We start from the raw sequence: 26,019 nt of genomic DNA on the forward strand, positions 1-26,019 counted from the left end.
GAATGGTTCAGCTCTCTTCTCTGCCTCGGCTGGGGACTGCTGTGGCAGCTGTAGCTGTATTAGAAGGGAACTCCTGGCAGGTTTGCAGTCATTGGAGAGCAGATGGCAGCCCACCGTCCTTCTGCCATGACCTCAACTGAACAACAGGACCCTGAAGACCTTGTGGGAGCCAGGTTGTGAACATGGCCTGCTATGCCAACAACCTGCTTCCTGCAGTCCCTGCCAAAGAAGTGAGCAAAGGGCCACGGGGGAGAAGTGTCAGAGGAGCCCTGCTCCAGGCAGCAGACGTCAGAAGAGATTAAAATCAAGTAGCCCTTTTTCTTGCCTGGGTATTGTGGTTCTGTGGCCCAGGGTGGGACAAGCAGCTGGAGGTTGTGGGTAATGTGGGTGGGTGAAGGGACACAGAGGGACTGCCTGTCCAACAGAGAGCTGTGTTCCTCCGTCCTCCCCCTGCCAGTTTGCAGGAGTGTGTCTGTCCATGTGTGGCTGGTTTCTGCAGCAGATGTGCTTTCAAGAGATGTTTCTCTCCAGGTTCCTCCTCCGTGTTCAGAGGTGAAGGGAGAGAGTGTGCGAGACTTGGGCCCAGGCACTTGAGTGTGTGCCTGGTCCTATCTCCATCCCGACAGTCCCAGGGACACCATGGACAAGGGTGGGTGCAGGGCTGCCTTCCACACTTGTGTCATGCCCATTCCCCAAATACAGTGTTCTTGTGAGCACTGGGATGAAAGGTCCCAGGGTTTCTAGGGCAGGAATGCAGAAGTGCTGGCAGAAGACTCAGCTCAAGGGCTGAATGGGTCTGGAGCAGCAAAGCGACATCACGGTGGGTCCCTCTGTTGGGGCTGTTGGAAGTGCCCTACTGAGGAAAAACTGGAGGTGTCCTCAGCTGGCTGCCATGGGCTCCTGTGGCTGAGGATGTTCCATGACCTTCTCCTTCCCTCCCTCCTCAGCTCACCCCAGTGGTCACTTGTTTCTCCTTGCCCAGGTGTATGCGTTGTGCTCCTAGGTTTTGATTGCCTAACCTGCCCAGCCCCTAAGGGTCCTCAGCAGTGTCCATGGCTCCTTGTGTTCCTATGTGCATTCTTGTCTTTTCTCTACTTGTAAGTAGCCTGAGTAAAGTAGATGAACTTGGTAATACAAATTTTATCTCGAACCAGAACAAGATTCTGTGAAACGCCCAGGAGAATGGGGCAGATGTGTCTCCAGAAAGTATACAGCCTAATCAGAGAAATACATGTCCATTTCCTAAAGCAATGAGCCAGTTGCTGGGACTTCTTTAGGGGATTCACGTGAATAGCTGACCAAATGTAGCACTGAGGAAACTGGAATACACACCTCTGCAAGGAACTGGTGGCTTCTCACTCCCTGTGATGCCCTGCTGCACTTACACTGTGCTGAGGAACCTCTGCAGGGTAGAAGCTGTGGGAGGGAGGGGATGGATCTATTTGCTCCCACTGAAGCCCTTAGAAAAGCCGCTTCACTTTTTCTGGAAAGCCCACCCCAGACCTTGCTTCACTTCTTTGTTGGGGAGTGTGTCAATGAAGCAGTTCAACAAAGGAGTTACAACTGTATGAAAGGGAATCACGGGTTTCTTCAGATGCAGGGAGTTCCTGGCTGACAGCTTGACATGCAGGAACACGGTGGAGCTGTACCAGATTGTGAAGACGCTGAGATGGGCAGAGTAAATGGGAAAGTCCTTTTCCTGGCCACGGGCTGACTGGATTCCCAGCATGGAAGAGATGATGTACACGTAGGAGACCAGGGTGAACACAGCAGGCCACCAGAACAATTATGGAGACCAGGCAGGGATCTATATCACAGAGGAAATGATTGATGACATCTGGCCCACGGAACATCAGCCTGGATGTCAGAAAGGCCAGCAGTGAGATGGACAGAAAGCCTCCCAGCCAGGAGCTGAGCGCCAGCCGAGCAGAGAGGACACTGTTCATGAGGGAGCTGTATCTCAAGGGGTAGCATGCGGCTAAGTAGTGGTCAGAGGCCATAACAGACAGGAGAAAACAGTCCGTGGAGCCTCAGGAGAGAAGACAGAGCAATTGAAGATGCTGAAGGAGGTGGTCTGGCTATTCTCCAGCATGACTCCGATGCCTTTGGAAATAACTCCTGTAGTGTAACACATCTCCAGAAAGGATGGATCACAGAGGAAAATGTGCATTGGGGTATGGATGTTGCTGTTCATGCACACGAGAGCTATGATGGATACACTGCCTGTTCCTGTCAGGGAGCACTTCAGTGCAAACACCACCAGAAGGGAGACCCAGGAATGCCACGTGCCTGGGAAGCCAGGAGGGATGAATTCTTCCACATTTGACCCATTTCCAGTGTGTTCCCAAGTGCTGAGGTTCATCCGCAGCACATGCGAATTTACTGAGGGCGAATTGTGGCTCAGCAGCCCCATAGCTTTCTCTGAGAAGGGGATTGGCATTATGGGGAAGGTGAGGGGCACCAGCTGTGGTGTACCTTGATGTTAGCAAGGCTTTTGACATACCCTCACAGGCGCAGACACATGCACGTCGAGGTATGCACACTGACAGGCATGCACACGCACAAACCCGTGTGCTGTTGGTGAATTTTGATTGTCCCCCTTTGACACCAATTAAACACGTGCTTTTGCTTAGATATGAAAAAAAACAATCACCCAATGATCAATGTGTTGGACAGAGTCCTGCCACCAGAAGCACTTCTACAAGGAGCATGCAAAGATGCCTCAGGAGCCCATTCCTTACACACACTGGCACTAGCCCCAGTCCTGGCACCGGTTTCATGGGGAACCTGAGGCAGCGTTGGTACTATTCCCCAGCACCAGCTCTGCTGCCCAAAGGTGCCCACTGAGCCTTCACATTCCAGGATTGCTTCTGACGGGGAGGCCTTCTGACTTTGGCATTCCTGCTGCCAGCCACTTGAACCCCTTCTGCATTTGGGCCCTCTGGAACTGCATGGCAGCTCATTCCGTGGTCACCAATTACCCCTGCTGAGCAGTTACAATTGGAACTTCCCCTTCGCTGCACACACAAATGCACACACATGGGCGCAAATGCACACACGGGATCAGTGCAGCACAACATAGCAGAGGACAGGACCTCCTCAGGTTCCATGGATCACTAACTCCTTGATGTCCGGTGATCTTTGGGTGAGGGTGATGGCACCCTGCCAGTTGTTTAATTCGTGTGAACAAATACCAGTTCTTGAAGCTGGTGAGAGCAGCTTTTGCATCCTGCTTTCTTAGGGTGTCGATCCAGAGGGTGAGCAGAGGAGTGAGAACGATGCAAAGAAGAGCCACTGCTCTGCACTGTTGAAGGGGCTCCCATGTAGGTGAAGACACGTAGGCCATAGAAACAGGCCACAGCAGAGAAAAGGGAAGCACAGGTGGGGACACCTCATTCCCTGCCTTCTGCACAGTGGACACATGGCACGATTTAAATTATCATTAACAATCCTCCAGCCTCTGGTAACAGTGACCATGGCCATGGCCCCTAGACTGGGTGTTGGACGGGAGAGGAAGGTGGAGCAGCAGCTATGAGCTAGTCAAAGGGCTGTTCCTTGCTTTGCCACTCCCATCATTCTGCAAAAGCAAAGATCTTCCAGAGCCCCACACCCACCTCCTGCCATCCCAGTGGAGCTCCACTCGTAGCAAGGAACACCCTTACTCAAGAGCTCAAGGGTGCGATCCCCTCAGGGCCTCCTGCCTTCCTGGGCATCTGTGTGCAAGGCAAGGCCTGATGGTCACTGGCAGCAAAGCAACTAGGGACGACTTCTTCAGATGCAAGGGATGGTGCCCAAAAGAGGAGTCACTGCAGAGGGTCCCAACATCCCATTCCTCTGTGAACGGAGAAGGGTCTCTTTGTGCCCTTAGTCCTTTTTACCACAGAGCAACAGCCTTCTCCTTTGGCAGCCTGGGGAGTGTCCACAGAGGGAAGGACCACACAGAGACCACGCTTGAATGCAGCAGAATTTTAATAAGTCAAAAAAGTGGAAACAAAGTCATTTGGAGTGGAAGTCAGGAAGGTAGGAATCCCAAGAGTCAGGCAAGAGTCTGCAGTCATTGGCCATGGAGAAGTTCCTGCATGATATCTATCTGCCTGCCTCATAGAGGGAGAGGAGCCACATGGTCCCCACCAGGCTGGCCTTGGTGTGACATCACTGCCAAGGGGAAGCAGAAGCAACCACAGTAATCAGGAAAAAAAAGACACAAAGTGATTCAGTTCTAGTGAAAACACATCCAAAAGTTTGATCCTTTGCCAGGCATCAAGTTCTGATTTGCTCGAGGTTTCTCCCTAGGTCTTTCCCAGCATCTTTCTCAAGGGAGGTATCTTCTGCCATAGTAGCGTCTGGAAAAGCCAGAGAGGTCACAGCAGTCAGAGTTGATGGGCACTCCATCACAGCTGAGGATGCTGCCAACAGCAGCGGAGGTGGAGGAGCCCACGAGGGTGTTCTGTGGGAAGGAGCTGAGGATGGGTCCGGGCAGGGTCACCACCACGGGAGAGGGCTCGATGACAACGGTGGAGTCCTGGCACTGCCTGACACAGGGCTCATTGCAGCTGTTGGCCAGTGGGGTTGGGCCACAGTGTCGCAATGGCAGGCAGCGGTCGTAGCAGGACATGTCTTGAAGATGGAGGTGCAGCTGGGAGAGAATCAGGGAGGAAACAGAGCAGAAGGGTTGGTGAGGAGCAGCCTGCTTACCCTGTCACAAAGGAGTTGAGGCCACTGCTGAGTGGGGAGATGGATGCTCAGCCAAGAGACAGACTTCATCACCCTGTGAATAGCAGCCTGGCCCAGAGAGGCTCTCTGCCAGTGTATAAACCAAAAGGCCCCTCAGCCACATCCCAGCCTCTCTCTAAGCAGACCTTCACCCCAGGTCAATCTGTCATGACAAGAAGATCCAAAGCAGAGGACAGGACAGAGCCAGTATCAGATGAGAGGTCTATTGAGGAGAGCGTTCACTTTGGAATAAGAGGAGAAGGGGCTTCCAGACTCACCTGATTCCGAAGGAGAAGGAGGCCAGAGAAGCGAGTGAGAGAGCAGGACCTTGGGCTGCCTTTTATACCTGCCCTTCCTTGCCGCAGGCCCACAGGCACCCTTGGCAGAGGTAACAATTTTCTGACAAGCTCATCTTGCATGCAAAGCCTTTCAGCTAATGACATGGGCTGTGCTTTGGTTTCCAACACTGCTGCCTTCTCATTTCCACATTTGTGCCATGCCCATTCCCCAAATACAGTGTTCTTGTGAGCACTGGGATGAAAGGTCCCAGGGTTTCTAGGGCAGGAATGCAGCAGTGCTGGCAGAAGACTCAGCTCAAGGGCTGAATGGGTCTGCAGCAGCAAAGTGACATCAGGGTGGGTCCCTCTGTTGGGGCTGCTGGAAGTGCCCTTCTGAGGAAAAACCCGAGCTGTTCTCAGCTGGTTGCCATGGGCTCCTGTGGCTGAGGATGTTCCATGACCTTCTCCTTCCCTCCCTCCTCAGCTCACCCCAGTGGTCACTTGTTTCTCCTTGCCCAGGTGTATGCGTTGTGCTCCTAGGTTTTGATTGCCCAACCTGCCCAGCCCCTAAGGTTCCTCAGCAGTGTCCATGGCTCCTTGTGTTCCCATGTGCATTCTTGTCTTTTCTCTACTTGTAAGCAGCCAGGTTTATCTGGATGCACCCAGCAGCACAAATTTGTCTATGCTGTTTTGCATGAGCCTGTGTTTGTGTGTCCTTGTGTGTCACTCATCCAGTGAGAATGTGCTGCTCATGGCACGGACACTCTCCACCGCTCTGTCCATGAGCACCACAGAGCAGCAGATACTCAGAGTCAGAAGCAGCCATTGGATTTGAGAGTATAACCCACAAACCCTACCTTGACCATGAGCAGCCTGGTCTAATGGGATCTGTTTGTGCCAAGGGTTGATCCAGCCGACCTCTGCAGGTCCTTTCTCACTTGCGTTCTGACTCAGTGACGCCCCATCTCCCCTGCCCACCCTGAACCCTGCAGGCCCATGGGCACAGTTGTCCTCACAGCCCCTTGGCCACAACACAACTTGGAGGCATCTTGCTGAGAGTGCAGAGAGGCAGCTGGAGGGAGGCTCTGGAGTCTCCTCGCTGTCACCCGCAGGAAATGAGTGGGTGCTGTTTCCAGCCGCTGAGCTGGGAGGCAGCTGTGGGCAGGTGGTGGATGTCCCGGGGCAGGGCCGTGCTGCTGTGCCAGGCTGCAGCTGGCAGTGTGGGGGCTTCTTGGTGGTGGGCAGTCGTTGGTGGAGGAGGGGAGAGTGCGTTTGTGAGGAGAGCAAGCTGTGCCGGTGCAGAGGCAGGGAGCAGTGCGGGGGCGGGCGAGAGGCCGAGCTGGGCCGGCGCAGGGCTGAGCGGCGGGGCGGAGCTGGCGGCGGCGGAGAGGTTCGGTTCGGTGCGGAGGCGTGGCGGGCGGAGCAGAGAGGCGGGGCTGTCGGGGCGCAGCGAGGCTCGGGCGGCGGAGCGGCGGGATGCGGCGGTGGCGGGGCTGGGGGCTGTCGGGGCTGGCCGCGGTGCTGCTGGGTGCGCGGGGCTGGCGGCGGTGGCTGGGGGCCGGGGGCCGGGGCTGTGCCCGGGGTGTTCCCGGGGGGGCGAGCGCCAACTCTTCCCTCTCCTTCTTCCAGGTGGCCATCTGCGTGCCTCCCTGCCTCTCTGCCGTCTCTCATCCACTTCTTCCCGCTCTGTCGAGTTCCTCCTGGGTAGTCTCCCTTCATTCCCATCATTCCCATCATCTCTATCATGGCAACGTTTCCTGCATATGTGCCTGCTTTTTCATGCACTCACTCTTTTCCCTGCCCGTTCTGCAGTTCTTATTGCCCGGATTTCAGCCCTCTGCCACTGTAACACCCACTCTCCCAGGCTGTGCTTCCTCTTTTCATCCATCTCTGAATTCCTCTCTTTACTCATCTCCCCAGACCCCTATCAGCTTCCTACTCTCTTCTCTCTCTCCCCGTGCTTCATTCAGATCTGAAGGCACAAGTTTGCTTTCCTGCGCCTCTCCCTCATTCCTTACATGCGCTCATTGCACTCTGCATTCATCATTTATTCATGCTCTGAATTTAAACTCTATACTTCACTGGAACACACCAATTCTGTCTCCTCGTTCTATCTTCCGACATCCATCCATCAGTCCGACTTTCATCCTACCTCTGCACACATTGATTCTCCCCAGGTTTCTCCCCTCATTCCACACAACCACACCATGATCACACTGCATCCTTGTTCCTGGGCACATCCTCCCATCACTTCTGGTTTTGCTCTTTCTCCTTGCCACTCTTCCTAATCATTTATCTGGGAAAACAGCCACGAGAGCTGGGTGATCTCTGGTGATGTTTGGCCTTTCCTTCTCCTTTCCGGCAGTGGCTGCGGGCAGAGCCCAGGTGCAGCAGGAGCCGTCGGCACAGACCACCGAGGGCTCCGCCATCGGCATCAACTGCTCACACCCCAACATACTGAACAGCGACTACATCCACTGGTACCGGCAGCTCCCGGGCCGAGGCCCCGCATTCATCGCACTCGCTCTCAGCGGATCCAAAGCGGTGTCGGAGCCGGCGGGGCGGCTGTCGGTGGCGGCAGACCGGCGGTCCAGCGGCCTGTGGCTGTCCCGGCCGGGGCGCGGGGACGCGGCGGTGTATTACTGCGCCGTGGGAGACACGGCGAGAGGAGCCGGGGCTGCGGCCGGGCACGAACCGCGCCGGGCGGGGCCGGGCGTGCGTGTCGGGGGCGGGGGCGGGGGGACAGCCCCGTGCGGGCCCGCCAGGGGGCGCTGCCGCTCCGCCCGCCGGGGCCGCCTCGCCCCGCCCGGCCCCGGGCCCCGGGACGCTTCCCCCGCCCGGGAACGGCACCGCCACCGCCACCGCCACCGCCACCGCCACCGGCAGCGGCAGCAGCCGCCCTCCCGGCGGGACGCGGACAGAAATCCCCCCCGCCAGTGGCAGAGGCGGCGGGGGCGGAATGGCGAGCGGAGCGGGGGCGCTGGCCGGCGCTGCCCGGGAAGGAGCCGCTGCAGCCGCCGGCCCCGCTGGCTCCCGCCCAGGAGCAGCGCCTTTCTGCTCCGCACAGGGAGGCGGCCAGCACAGATCCTCCTGCCCACGGGCAGCCGGGCAGCGCTCGGGCCTGCCGCAGGGACCGCCCCTGCTGCTGCTCAAAGGGCCGGGGATCTCTTTGCCCCCAGTGCCATAGCCAGGCACTGTTAGAACAGAAAGACCCAGCTGATACAGTGCTGACACACGCTATTCCTTTGGAAACACAACCAGGCGTTGTTTCCTGCTGCTAACTTTGTAAGTAGCCCAGACACACAATTCCAAACGGAATCCTCCAGCTCCAGTGCCCGCTCTGGACTGCTCCTGCTGGTGTTGGAAAGGCATCCCGAAAAGCCAGCAGTTCTAGCTGGGCACCAATGTGAGGAGACTCTGACTCTCACAGATGCCTTCGAGTGTATCCCACGGCTGGTGTTTGGGACATAGAACTTGTTGCCCAGGATTGCCTTTAACATCAACTTGAGAGCCTTTGGTGGTGAACTGAAGTCCAGGAGATAGGAGAGAAGCTTGAGCTGAGCACTTGTTGTAGAATCATAGATTAGTTTGGGTAAGAAGGAACCTTAAAAGGTCATCTAATCCAGCCTCCGTGGAAGGGACAGCAGGGCCATCTCCAACCAGATCTGGTTGCTCAGAGCCCTGTCCAATCTGGCCTTGAATGTTTCCTGGGATGGGGCACCTACCACCTCTCTGGGCAACCTGTTCCAGAGTTCCACCACCCTCAGTGTAAAAAGTTTTTTCCTAGTGTCTACTCTGAATATACCCTCTTCTATTTTAAAACCATTACCCCTAGTCCTATTGCAACAGAATCTACTAAAGGGTCTCTCCCTGTCTTTCCTGTAGGCCCTCTTTAGGTACTGGAAGGCCACTAGAAGGTCTCCTCCTGGAACGCTTTCTCTTCTCCAGGCCAAACAGCCCCAACTCTCTCAGCCTGTTCTCATAGGAGAGCTGCTGCAGTCTTCTGATTAGCTTCGTGGCTTTACTCTGGACTCACTTCAACAAGTCCACATTCTTCTTCTGTTGGGGGCTCCAGAGCCGGATGCAGTACTCCACACAGAGTGTCATAAGAGCAGACTTAAAGGATTCAAGTTCAGACCCCAGGATTGAGCCACAAGGAGATTTCCTAAGTTTCCATGTGAGGCTGAAGGTCTGAGGTGCCTGAGAGCTGTAAGGAGGCCTCAGAGCATGGGGTCCTGGGCCCAGCCAGTCCCCAGTGAGGCTTATGTGGCTGTAGGACCTGACAAAGATGTGAAAATCCATCTTCACTGTCTCCAGAGGCAGAGAGGAATGGTTCAGCTCTCTTCTCTGCCTCGGCTGGGGACTGCTGTGGCAGCTGTAGCTGTATTAGAAGGGAACTCCTGGCAGGTTTGCAGTCATTGGAGAGCAGATGGCAGCCCACCGTCCTTCTGCCATGACCTCAACTGAACAACAGGACCCTGAAGACCTTGTGGGAGCCAGGTTGTGAACATGGCCTGCTATGCCAACAACCTGCTTCCTGCAGTCCCTGCCAAAGAAGTGAGCAAAGGGCCACGGGGGAGAAGTGTCAGAGGAGCCCTGCTCCAGGCAGCAGACGTCAGAAGAGATTAAAATCAAGTAGCCCTTTTTCTTGCCTGGGTATTGTGGTTCTGTGGCCCAGGGTGGGACAAGCAGCTGGAGGTTGTGGGTAATGTGGGTGGGTGAAGGGACACAGAGGGACTGCCTGTCCAACAGAGAGCTGTGTTCCTCCGTCCTCCCCCTGCCAGTTTGCAGGAGTGTGTCTGTCCATGTGTGGCTGGTTTCTGCAGCAGATGTGCTTTCAAGAGATGTTTCTCTCCAGGTTCCTCCTCCGTGTTCAGAGGTGAAGGGAGAGAGTGTGCGAGACTTGGGCCCAGGCACTTGAGTGTGTGCCTGGTCCTATCTCCATCCCGACAGTCCCAGGGACACCATGGACAAGGGTGGGTGCAGGGCTGCCTTCCACACTTGTGTCATGCCCATTCCCCAAATACAGTGTTCTTGTGAGCACTGGGATGAAAGGTCCCAGGGTTTCTAGGGCAGGAATGCAGAAGTGCTGGCAGAAGACTCAGCTCAAGGGCTGAATGGGTCTGGAGCAGCAAAGCGACATCACGGTGGGTCCCTCTGTTGGGGCTGTTGGAAGTGCCCTACTGAGGAAAAACTGGAGGTGTCCTCAGCTGGCTGCCATGGACTCCTGTGGCTGAGGATGTTCCATGACCTTCTCCTTCCCTCCCTCCTCAGCTCACCCCAGTGGTCACTTGTTTCTCCTTGCCCAGGTGTATGCGTTGTGCTCCTAGGTTTTGATTGCCTAACCTGCCCAGCCCCTAAGGGTCCTCAGCAGTGTCCATGGCTCCTTGTGTTCCTATGTGCATTCTTGTCTTTTCTCTACTTGTAAGTAGCCTGAGTAAAGTAGATGAACTTGGTAATACAAATTTTATCTCGAACCAGAACAAGATTCTGTGAAACGCCCAGGAGAATGGGGCAGATGTGTCTCCAGAAAGTATACAGCCTAATCAGAGAAATACATGTCCATTTCCTAAAGCAATGAGCCAGTTGCTGGGACTTCTTTAGGGGATTCACGTGAATAGCTGACCAAATGTAGCACTGAGGAAACTGGAATACACACCTCTGCAAGGAACTGGTGGCTTCTCACTCCCTGTGATGCCCTGCTGCACTTACACTGTGCTGAGGAACCTCTGCAGGGTAGAAGCTGTGGGAGGGAGGGGATGGATCTATTTGCTCCCACTGAAGCCCTTAGAAAAGCCGCTTCACTTTTTCTGGAAAGCCCACCCCAGACCTTGCTTCACTTCTTTGTTGGGGAGTGTGTCAATGAAGCAGTTCAACAAAGGAGTTACAACTGTGTGAAAGGGAATCACGGGTTTCTTCAGATGCAGGGAGTTCCTGGCTGACAGCTTGACATGCAGGAACACGGTGGAGCTGTACCGGATTGTGAAGACGCTGAGATGGGCAGAGTAAATGGGAAAGTCCTTTTCCTGGCCACGGGCTGACTGGATTCCCAGCATGGAAGAGATGATGTACACGTAGGAGACCAGGGTGAACACAGCAGGCCACCAGAACAATTATGGAGACCAGGCAGGGATCTATATCACAGAGGAAATGATTGATGACATCTGGCCCACGGAACATCAGCCTGGATGTCAGAAAGGCCAGCAGTGAGATGGACAGAAAGCCTCCCAGCCAGGAGCTGAGCGCCAGCCGAGCAGAGAGGACACTGTTCATGAGGGAGCTGTATCTCAAGGGGTAGCATGCGGCTAAGTAGTGGTCAGAGGCCATAACAGGCAGGAGAAAACAGTCCGTGGAGCCTCAGGAGAGAAGACAGAGCAATTGAAGATGCTGAAGGAGGTGGTCTGGGTATTCTCCAGCATGACTCCGATGCCTTTGGAAACAACTCCTGTAGTGTAACACATCTCCAGAAAGGATGGATCACAGAGGAAAATGTGCATTGGGGTATGGATGTTGCTGTTCATGCACACGAGAGCTATGATGGATACACTGCCTGTTCCTGTCAGGGAGCACTTCAGTGCAAACACCAGAAGGGAGACCCAGGAATGCCACGTGCCTGGGAAGCCAGGAGGGATGAATTCTTCCACATTTGACCCATTTCCAGTGTGTTCCCAAGTGCTGAGGTTCATCCGCAGCACATGCGAATTTACTGAGGGCGAATTGTGGCTCAGCAGCCCCATAGCTTTCTCTGAGAAGGGGATTGGCATTATGGGGAAGGTGAGGGGCACCAGCTGTGGTGTACCTTGACGTTAGCAAGGCTTTTGACATACCCTCACAGGCGCAGACACATGCACGTCGAGGTATGCACACTGACAGGCATGCACACGCACAAACCCGTGTGCTGTTGGTGAATTTTGATTGTCCCCCTTTGACACCAATTAAACACGTGCTTTTGCTTAGATATGAAAAAAAACAATCACCCAATGATCAATGTGTTGGACAGAGTCCTGCCACCAGAAGCACTTCTACAAGGAGCATGCAAAGATGCCTCAGGAGCCCATTCCTTACACACACTGGCACTAGCCCCAGTCCTGGCACCGGTTTCATGGGGAACCTGAGGCAGCGTTGGTACTATTCCCCAGCACCAGCTCTGCTGCCCAAAGGTGCCCACTGAGCCTTCACATTCCAGGATTGCTTCTGACGGGGAGGCCTTCTGACTTTGGCATTCCTGCTGCCAGCCACTTGAACCCCTTCTGCATTTGGGCCCTCTGGAACTGCATGGCAGCTCATTCCGTGGTCACCAATTACCCCTGCTGAGCAGTTACAATTGGAACTTCCCCTTCGCTGCACACACAAATGCACGCACATGGGCGCAAATGCACACACGGGATCAGTGCAGCACAACATAGCAGAGGACAGGACCTCCTCAGGTTCCATGGATCACTAACTCCTTGATGTCCGGTGATCTTTGGGTGAGGGTGATGGCACCCTGCCAGTTGTTTAATTCGTGTGAACAAATACCAGTTCTTGAAGCTGGTGAGAGCAGCTTTTGCATCCTGCTTTCTTAGGGTGTCGATCCAGAGGGTGAGCAGAGGAGTGAGAACGATGCAAAGAAGAGCCACTGCTCTGCACTGTTGAAGGGGCTCCCATGTAGGTGAAGACACGTAGGCCATAGAAACAGGCCACAGCAGAGAAAAGGGAAGCACAGGTGGGGACACCTCATTCCCTGCCTTCTGCACAGTGGACACATGGCACGATTTAAATTATCATTAACAATCCTCCAGCCTCTGGTAACAGTGACCATGGCCATGGCCCCTAGACTGGGTGTTGGACGGGAGAGGAAGGTGGAGCAGCAGCTATGAGCTAGTCAAAGGGCTGTTCCTTGCTTTGCCACTCCCATCATTCTGCAAAAGCAAAGATCTTCCAGAGCCCCACACCCACCTCCTGCCATCCCAGTGGAGCTCCACTCGTAGCAAGGAACACCCTTACTCAAGAGCTCAAGGGTGCGATCCCCTCAGGGCCTCCTGCCTTCCTGGGCATCTGTGTGCAAGGCAAGGCCTGATGGTCACTGGCAGCAAAGCAACTAGGGACGACTTCTTCAGATGCAAGGGATGGTGCCCAAAAGAGGAGTCACTGCAGAGGGTCCCAACATCCCATTCCTCTGTGAACGGAGAAGGGTCTCTTTGTGCCCTTAGTCCTTTTTACCACAGAGCAACAGCCTTCTCCTTTGGCAGCCTGGGGAGTGTCCACAGAGGGAAGGACCACACAGAGACCACGCTTGAATGCAGCAGAATTTTAATAAGTCAAAAAAGTGGAAACAAAGTCATTTGGAGTGGAAGTCAGGAAGGTAGGAATCCCAAGAGTCAGGCAAGAGTCTGCAGTCATTGGCCATGGAGAAGTTCCTGCATGATATCTATCTGCCTGCCCCATAGAGGGAGAGGAGCCACATGGTCCCCACCAGGCTGGCCTTGGTGTGACATCACTGCCAAGGGGAAGCAGAAGCAACCACAGTAATCAGGAAAAAAAAGACACAAAGTGATTCAGTTCTAGTGAAAACACATCCAAAAGTTTGATCCTTTGCCAGGCATCAAGTTCTGATTTGCTCGAGGTTTCTCCCTAGGTCTTTCCCAGCATCTTTCTCAAGGGAGGTATCTTCTGCCATAGTAGCGTCTGGAAAAGCCAGAGAGGTCACAGCAGTCAGAGTTGATGGGCACTCCATCACGGCTGAGGATGCTGCCAACAGCAGCGGAGGTGGAGGAGCCCACGAGGGTGTTCTGTGGGAAGGAGCTGAGGATGGGTCCGGGCAGGGTCACCACCACGGGAGAGGGCTCGATGACAACGGTGGAGTCCTGGCAGCGCCTGACACAGGGCTCATTGCAGCTGTTGGCCAGCGGGGTGGGGCCACAGTGTCGCAATGGCAGGCAGCGGTCGTAGCAGGACATGTCTTGAAGATGGAGGTGCAGCTGACGGAGAATCAGGGAGGAAACAGAGCAGAAGGGTTGGTGAGGAGCAGCCTGCTTACCCTGTCACAAAGGAGTTGAGGCCACTGCTGAGTGGGGAGATGGATGCTCAGCCAAGAGACAGACTTCATCACCCTGTGAATAGCAGCCTGGCCCAGAGAGGCTCTCTGCCAGTGTATAAACCAAAGGCCCCTCAGCCACATCCCAGCCTCTCTCTAAGCAGACCTTCACCCCAGGTCAATCTGTCATGACAAGAAGATCCAAAGCAGAGGACAGGACAGAGCCAGTATCAGATGAGAGGTCTATTGAGGAGAGCGTTCACTTTGGAATAAGAGGAGAAGGGGCTTCCAGACTCACCTGATTCCGAAGGAGAAGGAGGCAAGAGAAGCGAGTGAGAGAGCAGGACCTTGGGCTGCCTTTTATACCTGCCCTTCCTTGCCGCAGGCCCACAGGCACCCTTGGCAGAGGTAACAATTTTCTGACAAGCTCATCTTGCGTGCAAAGCATCTCAGTTAATGATATGGACTGTGCTTTGGTTTCCAGCAGTGCTGCCCTCTCATTTCTACATTTGTGTCATGCCCATTCCCCAAATACAGTGTTCTTGTGAGCACTGGGATGAAAGGTCCCAGGGTTTCTAGGGCAGGAATGCAGCAGTGCTGGCAGAAGACTCAGCTCAAGGGCTGAATGGGTCTGCAGCAGCAAAGTGACATCAGGGTGGGTCCCTCTGTTGGGGCTGCTGGAAGTGCCCTTCTGAGGAAAAACCCGAGCTGTTCTCAGCTGGTTGCCATGGGCTCCTGTGGATGAGGATGTTCCATGACCTTTTCTTTCCCTCTCTCCTCAGCTCACCCCAGTGGTCACTTGTTTCTCCTTGCTCAGGTGTATGCGTTGTGCTCCTAGGTTTTGATTGCCCAACCTGCCCAGCCCCTAAGGTTCCTCAGCAGTGTCCATGGCTCCTTGTGTTCCTATGTGCATTCTTGTCTTTTCTCTACTTGTAAGCAGCCAGGTTTATCTGGATGCACCCGGCAGCACAAATTTGTCTATGCTGTTTTGCATGAGCCTGTGTTTGTGTGTCCTTGTGTGTCACTCATCCAGTGAGAATGTGCTGCTCATGGCACGGACACTCTCCACCGCTCTGTCCATGAGCACCACAGAGCAGCAGATACTCAGAGTCAGAAGCAGCCATTGGATTTGAGAGTATAACCCACAAACCCTACCTTGACCATGAGCAGCCTGGTCTAATGGGATCTGTTTGTGCCAAGGGTTGATCCAGCCGACCTCTGCAGGTCCTTTCTCACTTGCGTTCTGACTCAGTGACGCCCCATCTCCCCTGCCCACCCTGAACCCTGCAGGCCCATGGGCACAGTTGTCCTCACAGCCCCTTGGCCACAACACAACTTGGAGGCATCTTGCTGAGAGTGCAGAGAGGCAGCTGGAGGGAGGCTCTGGAGTCTCCTCGCTGTCACCCGCAGGAAATGAGTGGGTGCTGTTTCCAGCCGCTGAGCTGGGAGGCAGCTGTGGGCAGGTGGTGGATGTCCCGGGGCAGGGCCGTGCTGCTGTGCCAGGCTGCAGCTGGCAGTGTGGGGGCTTCTTGGTGGTGGGCAGTCGTTGGTGGAGGAGGGGAGAGTGCGTTTGTGAGGAGAGCAAGCTGTGCCGGTGCAGAGGCAGGGAGCAGTGCGGGGGCGGGCGAGAGGCCGAGCTGGGCCGGCGCAGGGCTGAGCGGCGGGGCGGAGCTGGCGGCGGCGGAGAGGTTCGGTTCGGTGCGGAGGCGTGGCGGGCGGAGCAGAGAGGCGGGGCTGTCGGGGCGCAGCGAGGCTCGGGCGGCGGAGCGGCGGGATGCGGCGGTGGCGGGGCTGGGGGCTGTCGGGGCTGGCCGCGGTGCTGCTGGGTGCGCGGGGCTGGCGGCGGTGGCTGGGGGCCGGGGGCCGGGGCTGTGCCCGGGGTGTTCCCGGGGGGGCGAGCGCCAACTCTTCCCTCTCCTTCTTCCAGGTGGCCATCTGCGTGCCTCCCTGCCCCTCTGCCGTCTCTCGTCCACTTCTTCCCGCTCTGTCGAGTTCCTCCTGGGTAGTCTCCCTTCATTCCCATCATTCCCATCATCTCTATCATGGCAACGTTTCCTGCATATGAGCCTGCTTTTTCATGCACTCACTCTTTTCCCTGCCCGTTCTGCAGTTCTTATTGCCCGGATTTCAGCCCTCTGCCACTGTAACACCCACTCTCCCAGGCTGTGCTTCCTCTTTTCATCCATCTCTGAATTCCTCTCTGTACTCATCTCCCCAGACCCCTACCAGCTTCCTACTCTCTTCTCTCTCTCCCCGTGCTTCATTCAGATCTGAAGGCACAAGTTTGCTTTCCTGCGCCTCTCCCTCATTCCTTACATGCGCTCATTGCACTCTGCATTCATCATTTATTCATGCTCTGAATTTAAACTCTATACTTCACTGGAACACACCAATTCTGTCTCCTCGTTCTATCTTCCGACATCCATCCATCAGTCCGACTTTCATCCTACCTCTGCACACATTGATTCTCCCCAGGTTTCTCCCCTCATTCCACACAACCACACCATGATCACACTGCATCCTTGTTCCTGGGCACATCCTCCCATCACTTCTGGTTTTGCTCTTTCTCCTTGCCACTCTTCCTAATCATTTATCTGGGAAAACAGCCACGAGAGCTGGGTGATCTCTGGTGATGTTTGGCCTTTCCTTCTCCTTTCCGGCAGTGGCTGCGGGCAGAGCCCAGGTGCAGCAGGAGCCGTCGGCACAGACCACCGAGGGCTCCGCCATCGGCATCAACTGCTCGCACCCCAACATACAGAGTTATGACTACATCTACTGGTACCGGCAGCTCCCGGGCCGAGGCCCCGCATTCATCGCATTCGCTCACAAAGGAACCAAAGCGGTGTCGGAGCCGGCGGGGCGGCTGTCGGTGGCGGCAGACCGGCGGTCCAGCGGCCTGTGGCTGTCCCGGCCGGGGCGCGGGGACGCGGCGGTGTATTACTGCGCCGTGGGAGACACGGCGAGAGGAGCCGGGGCTGCGGCCGGGCACGAACCGCGCCGGGCGGGGCCGGGCGTGCGTGTCGGGGGCGGGGGCGGGGGGACAGCCCCGTGCGGGCCCGCCAGGGGGCGCTGCCGCTCCGCCCGCCGGGGCCGCCTCGCCCCGCCCGGCCCCGGGCCCCGGGACGCTTCCCCCGCCCGGGAACGGCACCGCCACCGCCACCGCCACCGCCACCGCCACCGGCAGCGGCAGCGGCAGCAGCCGCCCTCCCGGCGGGACGCGGACAGAAATCCCCCCCGCCAGTGGCAGAGGCGGCGGGGGCGGAATGGCGAGCGGAGCGGGGGCGCTGGCCGGCGCTGCCCGGGAAGGAGCCGCTGCAGCCGCCGGCCCCGCTGGCTCCCGCCCAGGAGCAGCGCCTTTCTGCTCCGCACAGGGAGGCGGCCAGCACAGATCCTCCTGCCCACGGGCAGCCCTTTTCCGTTAACCCTGCTCAAGTGATAACCATCAGTAATAGACGTGTCCGGTCCCGATGGTGATGGTGACATCTGGGTTAAAGTGGATTTGGGGGAGACTGACAACAGCACAATAGCCAAAGGTCAATTTATGGCAATGTGCCCACATAACCACACCACTGGTCACTGTTCAAGTCATGCAACTAACATCCACAGTGTGTATGTAAGTATGACTACCCGTCAATTATTTTTCTTCATAAATAGTGAGCAGCCCAAGAGCCCTTGAGCTCTCCTGCATGATAGCAGGTTCACATCAAGATCTGCCCTTGACTAGAGATGCCTCTCAGGGTTACTCCTCGAGGCTGAGAGTTGCCTTGCTGCAACAGATCCTTGGTAAGTGAACTGAGAATACGAGTGGTGAAACTTTGTAATCTTAGCTAAGTGATATAAAGGATTGATTGTGCACATATAATCCTTCAGACATAAATGTTGATCAAGAATACGACTAGAATTGAATCCAGTTTCCCCTAGATTCCTCTCTGAGAAGGAGTTTAGAAAGCAAGGGAGTCCTTTCTGAATGTCATGACTCAATGGGAGGGCCTCCCAAACAGTTTTGTCTGTGCCTGTCCTCTATGCTGTAAATAATCCAGTGTACCTTGCTATCACATCTTGTTAAATCACTGTTGCATTGACCATTTACATTCAAACTTTGTTACTTCACTCTTTTATATAACTACAATCTATTGTTGCTTCTCTCTTATGAGTGGAGTGCATTACTGTGTCGGTGACACTATTGCTGAACTCTTGGCTCTTGCAAAGAAGGAACACAGTAAGGTCTCTTTCCTTAGGCTGAGCACTTCAACAACTTTAATTGGTCTCCCTACCGAGCCTTCTCATGGCAGAGATGTGCTGTCTGCAGAGGATTCCCAGGTGCTTCTGCATGTGCAGGATGCCCAGCTGCAGGACAGTGCTCTCTATCTCTGCATGCTGAGCCAACATCTGTGCCCTCAGGGTGCAGCACTGCAAGAAGGGGAGGGTGTACCCTGGGGAGCGATTGCCTCTCCACCACTGCTTGCATGTAGCTCTGAGCTCACCCTGCCCAGGAAACGCACACTGGTGCTGTGGTGAGGCTGGGTCTCTGCCTTCCCAGCCTGTGCTGCAAGGAGAAAATATGAGTGTATTCAAATAACTCCTGGAATCGACTATGTTGAGAGTCACCCTTTGAGATCATGCAGTCTCTGTTCAAGTCAGGTCAGACAGAGTAGGGTACCAAGGACGCTGTTCGGTCAGGTTTTTAAACTGGTGCCCACCAGGCTCTTGTCCTGTCAGTGGGCACTGCTCAGAAGTGTCTCTTCTTCATTCAGTCCCATAAGGTATTTACACACATTGCCAAGATCTTCCACGTGCCTTCCCTTCCCCAGGCTGAACACTGCCAGCCCTCTCAGCCTGTCCTCACTAGGTCCAGTCCCTGCACCATTTATCTTGCCTCCTTCTCATATTTTTCTTGTGCTAGGGAGCCCAGCACTGCAGATGTGGCCTCACCAGCACTGAGTAGAGAGGATGGATTAGATCCGTTGTCTTACTGGTGATGATCTTCCTACTGCAGGTCAGGATGTTGTTGGCCTTCCTTGCCACGAAGGTGTATTGCCACAGAAGACTCAGGAACACCCCTGAGCTGCTAAAACTGAATGGGACAGAGCAGTGAGTATTCAGGAGAAGTATCCCAGCTGCTCTAACACTTTTTTTTGGCGTTCACCAATGACCACTGTTGGAGGAAGGGGATCTTGGTACTAGACATGACTGCTCCTGTGGTTTTACCTCCTAGCTACAGAAGCCCAAAGAAGGAAAATATCTTTCTAACTGCCCTGCACCTGGAGATCAGTGAAAACCTCAACCTGTGAGCAAGACCTGTCAGCCAGGCACTGGGCAGGATTCCATCTTCAACACCTTGAGCTGTCCCTCTGTTTATCTCATCTCTCTACCAGCTCTGGGGACTCAGCAGTGCTTCGCTGGGCATGGTCTCTGTGTCCCTGAGTCCCTGTGGGTCCTCTAGCCAGCATAAAACTGCCAGTGGCTGCATTTCCAGGATGTGCATTTCTGGGATCTCGTTTGTCCCTCCATTCACACATCTCTTGTTATGCTAAGTCTGTTTTGGAAAGCAAAGTGTTGGCCATGGAGAACATCTGTCATGGAAGCTGACAAAAACAGCCATGGTGGGAGTCCAGCACGTTCTAATTACTGGAGTGTTTTCAGCTCTGTAGGCCATGACACCAGGACATTGAGGCCTTCAGAGGTGACAAAGAAAGCTCAGTCTCTGACCCCCAAAGGAAAGTGTCTCTGTGTTGGATGAGGTGGATGAGAAGTCCAGTTCCCATGTGGATGTGGTAATAAAGTTATGGCTTGGATCCCACCTGGAGGTAGAATTCAGGTCTATCCTCATGCTGGGGTTTTCCCAAAGACCTGTGAGGGTTGATTCAGGATTCTGTCAGAAACACAGGACATCCAGGAGGGCAAAAAATACGTATGTTGGAATATAGGCACACAAACTAACTCATTCCAGAATGACATGTCAGGCGGTCTGAGTGCTTTTTTACACTCACCTTACAGTTGAAATTGATGGCTTATTTGGCCAATCTTTCCCTTTCCCTTCATGTTTGTAATTTCTCAGGTGTCCTGAAAAGTGAACTCCACAGCTTAGCACTGCTGTAGATGTTGCAGGGAGACATGACTGAGCTCCACATGGGGTTTCCCCTCAGAGACCTGATTAAAGAGGTCAATTTTCTCTAGGTTCAGGGCCCTTTCAGCACACTGAGGAACTTTCTCACCTGAAGAACTTTAGCAGAGGATACTGCCAGAGCTTGTAGAATGTGAGAGCATCTAGTTCACTAAGGCTGTCAGGTCAAGTCCCTTTTCCTTTCAAAGGGATAAACAAGTGAAAAGGTAGGTGATAAACAAAGCACACAATAACACCAATCCCTAAGGAAATGGCAAGGGAGAAAAGGAGGTAGATCAGAGCTCTGCAGACTCTATTTGATGGGCCCTTAGGAAGCTATGGGTGTGGCTCTGAACTGGGTCAGGCTGAGATTTGTTAGTGACAAGAAGTAAAAAAATACACATTAGGATTACAAATGTTTGAAGGGGGCCTACAGGACTATGGAACACTTCTTAAGGAACGATTAGGGGAAGGGTCAAAGGAGGAAAGAGAGGATTGGGAAGGAACAAGGGAATGCAACACAGACTGGATGAAAGGAGCTAGCTACACATAAAAAGAGTCTAGTCAGTGCACTTTTTGGGATGACCTCTGTGGCCGTTTGTTACGGGCCCCAAGCTTCTTATTATATGCTTTCTTAACCATTCTTCAGTGTAGAATCACAGAATCATAGAATAGTTTGGGTTGGAAGGGACCTTTAATGGTCATCTCGTCCAATCACCCTTCCAGGAGCAGTGACATCTTCAACCATATCAGGCTGCTCAGAGCCCCATTCAACCTGGCCTTGAACATTTCCAGAGATCAGGCATCAACCACCTCTCTGGGCAACCTGTGCCAGTGTTCCACCACCTTCAGCGTAAAAAAAGTTCTTCCTTACGTCTAATCTAAATCTACTCTCTTTTAGATTCAAACCATTACCCCTTGTCCTATTGCAAGAGGCCCTGCTAAATGCTTGTCCCCATCATTCTTATAAGCTGCCTTTAAGTGTTGAAAGGCCACAATAAAGTCTCCCCAGACCCTTCTTTTCTCCAGCGGGAGCAACCCCAACTCTCTCAGTCTGTCCTCATAGGAGAGGTGCTCCAGCCCTCTGATCATCTTCGTGGCCTCCTCTGGACTCCCTCCAACAGATTCATGTCCTTCTGTCCTAGTTTTATTTAGTGAAGGGTGGCTAAGGTGGTAGCTTCTGTAAGAAACTGTTAGAAGTTGTTCCCCTTTGTTCAGCGGACTCGGTCGGGCCTATGGCAGACCCGATGCTGGCCAGGGCCGAGCCAATTGGTAGCAGAATGTTCCCTGATAACGCCTCTGTGATAACGTATTTAAGAAGGGGAAAAATAGAAAAAAAAAAAAAAAAAGAAGAGAAGTTGTGAAGATGTTGACCGGAGGCAGAGAGGGGGGAGGGGTGAGGCTTGTGGGCCTTGCAGCCCTCACCCTCTGACCTCCCACCGGGCGGCTGTCTGGGCCCAACTCGGCCCGGCCTGGCTGCAAGAAGTGGAGAGGAGATGAGATGTGAAGAGACCCTGAGAGGCGCCTGCCTGCCTGTTGTGAAGAATTTCTTGTGAGAGGAACGGCTGCAGATGCCAAGGTCAGTGAAGAAGGAGGGGGAGGAGTAATGCTGCTCCTGGCCAGAATTTCACTGCAGCCTGTGGTGCAGCCCATGGTGAAGTTGGCTGTGCCCCTGCAGCTCATGGAAGAGCCCACACCGGGGCAGGTGGAGGCCTGAAGGAGGCTGTGGCCCGTGGAGGGCCCGCTGGGATAGCCATTGCAGAGGGACTGCACCCTGTGGAAGAAATGACCCACACCGGAGCAGTTTCACGAAGGACTGTGGCCCACGGGTGGGAACCCACAATGGAGCAGGGGAGGAATGTGAGGAGTTCTTCCCCCAGTGATGAAGCAGTGGCGTGAAACAACATGTGACTAACTGAGCATAACCTCCCTTCCCTGTCCCCCCACTGTGCCACTTGGGGCGGGGAAGGTGGTAGAGATAATGTTAAGCCCAGGAGGAGGGAGGGGTGGGGTGTGTTGTCTTGTTCTCTGTCTCATTATCCTGCTTTGCTTTTAGTAATTAATGAATAGTTTTCCCCAAATCAAGTCTGTTTTGCCTGTAATGGTAACTTTAAGGGTTTTCTCCCCATTCTTATCTCAAACCTTGAGCCTTTTTCTTATATTATGTCTCCCTATTCTCTCGAAGAGTGGAGGGAGTGAGAGAGATACTGCATAGTCTGGTCCCGATTGGGCCTGAACTATGACACCTGCTTATGCTGAGGGCTCTAGAGCTGGATGCAGTACTTCAGGTGGGGTCTCATGAAAGTGGAGTAGAGGGGGAGAATCCCCTCCCTTGACGTGCTGGCCATGCTTCTTTTGATGCAGCCGAGGATGCGGTTGGCCTTCTGGGCCGCAAGGGAGCATTGTCTGCTGGTGTTAAATTTCTCATCCACCATCACTCCCAAGTCCCTCTCCTCAGGGCTGCTCTCGATCCATTCCCCGCCCAGCCTGTATTTGTGCCTGGGATTGCCACAACCCATGTGCAGGACCTTGCACTTGGCCTGGTTGAACTTCATGAAGTTGTCACGGGCCCACCTCTCCAGCCAGTCAAAGTCCCTCTGAATGACTTCCTTCCCCTTCAGCATCTCAACCACACCACACAGCTTGGTGTCATCAGTGAACTTGCTGAGGGCGCACTCTATCCCACTGTCCATGTGTGGACAAAGATGTTAAACAGTGTGGGTTACAGTACTAACCCCTGAGGTATGCCACTTGTCACTGGTCTCCACTTGAACACTGAGCCATTGACCACCACTCTCTGAGTGTGGCCAACTAGCCAGTTCCTTGTCCACAGAGTGATTCATCTGTGAAATCCATATCTCTCCATTTTAGAGAGAAGGATGTCGTGCGGGACAGTGTCAAATGCTTTGCACAAGTCCAGGTGGATGATGTCATGCGGGGACTGAAAGAACAAGTCTCAGAGTTATGCCTCTAAAACTAGTAGTTGGAGCTTTAACAGCTACTTATGCATTTTCAGATAACGATCGCAGGAACAATACAGCCGAACTGTATGTTCTTCATACTCTGTACAGCACTCAACTTCAAACACACACACACATTCCAGATGGCGTTCCGGTCTGGCAATCACACATACTTCTGGGTGTCATTCCAGCCCAGTATCTTCTCTGTACCTCTTGTCTTAAGATTCATCCTGTTCTGACCGTTCCGTGACTGTGTTCTAAAGAAAGAACATAAACATGCACATATATCTTAAGCAGTCTGTTTTTTCAATCTTCTTTGGTCATCAAGCAGGTGAAATCACCATTTCCTTCAAGATCCGTTGTCCACCAATGTTATATCCCCATCATAGAAGGCCATCAGATTAATCAGGCAGGATTAACCCTTAGTGAAGTTGTGTTGGCTGTCACTAATCACCTCCTTATTTTCTGTGTCACTTAGCATAGTTACCAGGAGAATCTGCTCCATGACCTTGCCAGGCACAGAAAGACTGACCAGCCTGTAGTTCCCTGGGTCTTCCTTGTTCCCCTTTGTAAAAATCAGGGTTATGTTACCCCTTTTCCAGTTGTTGGGAACCTCACCAGATTCCATGACCTCTCAAGTATTGTGGACAGCGGCTTGGAAACTTCCTCCGCCAGTTCCCTCAGGACCCATGGATGCATCGCATCTGGTCCCATGGACTTGTGCACCTTCAGGTTCATCAGATGTTCCCGAACCTGCTCTTCTGCTACAGTGGGTGGTTCTTCATTCTACCAGGCTTTTGCCTTCCACAACTTTGGTGATGAGGCTAGAGCTCTTATCGGTGAAGACTAAGGGAAAAAAGTCATTGAGTACCTCAGCCTTCTCCATGTCCTGGGTAACCAGGTCACTTATTTCCTTCCAGAGAGGGCCCACATTCTTCACGGACCTCATTTTGTCCCCGACATGCCTATAGAAGCTTTTCTCGTTGCTTTTGACATTCCTGGCCAGATTCAATTCCATCAGGGCTTTAGCCTGCCTTACCTGATCCCTGGCCTCTCAGACAATCTCTTTGTATTCCTCCCAGGCTACCTGTCCTTGCTTCTACACTCTGTAGGCTTTCTTCTTTATTTTCAGTTGGTCCAGAAGCTGCTTGTTCATCCATGCAGGCCTCCTGGTATTTTTTGCCTGAATTCCTCTTCATGGGGTTGCATTGCTCCTGAGCTTGGAAGAGGTGCTCTTTGAATATCAACCAACTTTCCTGGTCCTCTCTTCTCTCCAGGGCTTTATCCCATGGTACTTTGCCCTGAAAATGAAGTCTGCTCTTTCAAAGTCCAGGGCAGAGAGCTTGCTGTGCACCCTCCTTGCTGCCCTAAGGATCTCGAACACCACCATCTCATGGTCACTGCAGCCATGGCTGCCCTTGAGCTCCACATTCCCCACCCACCCCTCCCTATTGGTGAGGACAAGGTCCAGCATAGCACCTCTCCCCATTAGCTCCTCTATCACCTGCAGGAGGAAGTTGTCATCCACGAGTTCCAGGAAACTCCTGGACTGCCTCTGCCCTGCTGTGTGGTCCTTCCAACAGATGGGTGGTTGAAGTCCCCCATGAGGACCAGGGCTTGTGATCAGGCTGCTTCTGTCTGCCTGTAGAGGGCCTCGTCCACTCAGTCCTCCTGGACAGGTGGCCTGTAGCAAACCTCCACTGTAATGTCACCTGTCCTTTCCCTTCCTTTAATCCTGACCCCTGGTTCCAATTGGGGCTGAACTACGACAACCCATAAGCTCTCTGCCTGCTCCTCCTCCATCCCCAGGCAAAGCTGCATGAACTCCAGCTGGTCATTGACATAAAGCACAACACCTCCTCCTCATGTCCCCTGCCTGTCCTTCCTAAAGAGCCTATATCCCTCCATTTCTACTCCCCAGTCATAGGAGCCATCCCACCCTGTGTCCATGATGCCAACAAGGTTGTAATCCTGCTAACGTGCACATATCTCTCACTCTTCCTGCTTGTTCCCCAGGCTACATGTTTTAGCACAGAGGCACTTAAGCTGGGCCCTCAGTGAAGCCATCTTGCTGTCTGGAGTGGCTGAAGTTCTTTCAAGCTGCATTCTAGGTGCTCTCCTACTTACTTGCGATCTTTCCCCAGGTTCTAGGCACCTGTTGCTGGCACTGGCACCATACTGACAGTAGTGGGATGGATTGTGGTTCCCCTTCCCTGGCAATCTCAGTTTAAAGCCCTCTTAATGAGTCTGGCAAGCCTTTGGCCAAAGACACTCTTCCCCTTCTCTATTAGCTGGACCCCATCAGCCTCCAGTAGACCAGGTTTCTTAGAGTCCCATGGTCTAAGTAGCCAAACCCCTGACCGTGGCACCATTCCTGTAGCCATTTGTTGAATTGCTGGATTCTACTGGACCTTTCAGACCCCTTGTCTTTGACTGGGAGAATGGGTGAAAAAGCTACCTGCACTCCAGAGTCCTTAACTGTTGCTCCAGGGCTCTTTCTTGGTAGTTCTCAGGCTGTTCCTGGCTGTGTCACCAGTGCCAACATGAAACAGCAGTGGCGGATACTAGTCAGTGGGATGTATGAGGCCTGGTAGGTCTTGGTGACTGGTAACATGCTGTGTTATGTGTACTTTGGGTCTCCCTTTTGCCCAGTGGAATATCCCTCTTTCAAAGAGGAAGCACCCTCCCTGTGTACCCTTCTGTGCAAACTGCCATGCCATGACCTCTTTGCTCGCGCTGGTCGCTGGCGCTCACTAGGAGCTGGCTTCAAACATGGGGGGGACTGTGCTGCTGTTGCCCCTGGCTCTACCTTGGTCTTGTCAGCCACTGTCACATGAGCTGCAGGCTCCTGGCGGGTCCTGACATCTCTCTCAGCTCCCCCTGAGGCTCCTGGGTTTGGGAATCCCCTCTGTGCACTGCACTGGGATGCTCTGATCTAGATCCTGGCAA

At 53.9% G+C, this 26,019-nt stretch overlaps 4 protein-coding genes and 2 pseudogenes across 4 annotated transcripts in view; 2 read left to right on the top strand and 4 right to left on the bottom strand.

Annotated features, from left to right (window-relative positions):
* Positions 1 to 1,474: 1,474 nt before the first annotated feature.
* On the bottom strand, positions 1,475 to 2,362 carry LOC147597847 (olfactory receptor 6F1-like; annotated as a pseudogene).
* A 1,950-nt stretch (positions 2,363 to 4,312) lies between these two features.
* LOC147597848 (feather beta keratin-like) lies at positions 4,313 to 5,156 on the bottom strand. Its single transcript, XM_086766480.1, has 2 exons — positions 4,992 to 5,156; positions 4,313 to 4,636 (listed from the first exon to the last, which is right to left on the bottom strand). The coding sequence occupies exons 1-2, from the start codon at positions 5,154 to 5,156 to the stop codon at positions 4,313 to 4,315; spliced, it is 489 nt and encodes a 162-aa protein (XP_086622606.1).
* A 1,311-nt stretch (positions 5,157 to 6,467) lies between these two features.
* LOC104477806 (M1-specific T cell receptor alpha chain-like) overlaps positions 6,468 to 26,019 on the top strand; it is a 117,313-nt gene continuing 97,761 nt past the window's right edge. Inside the window, exons 1-2 of the mRNA XM_086766583.1 lie at positions 6,468 to 6,519; positions 7,357 to 7,657. Of these exons, the coding sequence (XP_086622709.1) occupies positions 6,468 to 6,519; positions 7,357 to 7,657 (353 nt within the window). The remainder of the gene's footprint in view (positions 6,520 to 7,356; positions 7,658 to 26,019) is intronic.
* LOC147597849 (olfactory receptor 6F1-like) lies at positions 10,793 to 11,677 on the bottom strand (annotated as a pseudogene).
* On the bottom strand, positions 13,628 to 14,455 carry LOC147597850 (feather beta keratin-like). The gene is made up of 2 exons (XM_086766419.1): positions 14,306 to 14,455; positions 13,628 to 13,951 (listed from the first exon to the last, which is right to left on the bottom strand). The coding sequence occupies exons 1-2, from the start codon at positions 14,453 to 14,455 to the stop codon at positions 13,628 to 13,630; spliced, it is 474 nt and encodes a 157-aa protein (XP_086622545.1).
* Positions 15,782 to 17,443, top strand: LOC147597851 (uncharacterized). The gene is made up of 2 exons (XM_086766420.1): positions 15,782 to 15,833; positions 16,671 to 17,443. Exons 1-2 carry the CDS (start codon positions 15,782 to 15,784, stop codon positions 17,441 to 17,443), a joined length of 825 nt encoding a protein of 274 aa, XP_086622546.1.

Source organism: Chlamydotis macqueenii, chromosome 25 (assembly GCF_036417535.1).
Source record: "Chlamydotis macqueenii isolate bChlMac1 chromosome 25, bChlMac1.mat, whole genome shotgun sequence".
Taxonomy (NCBI): Eukaryota; Metazoa; Chordata; class Aves; order Otidiformes; family Otididae; genus Chlamydotis; species Chlamydotis macqueenii.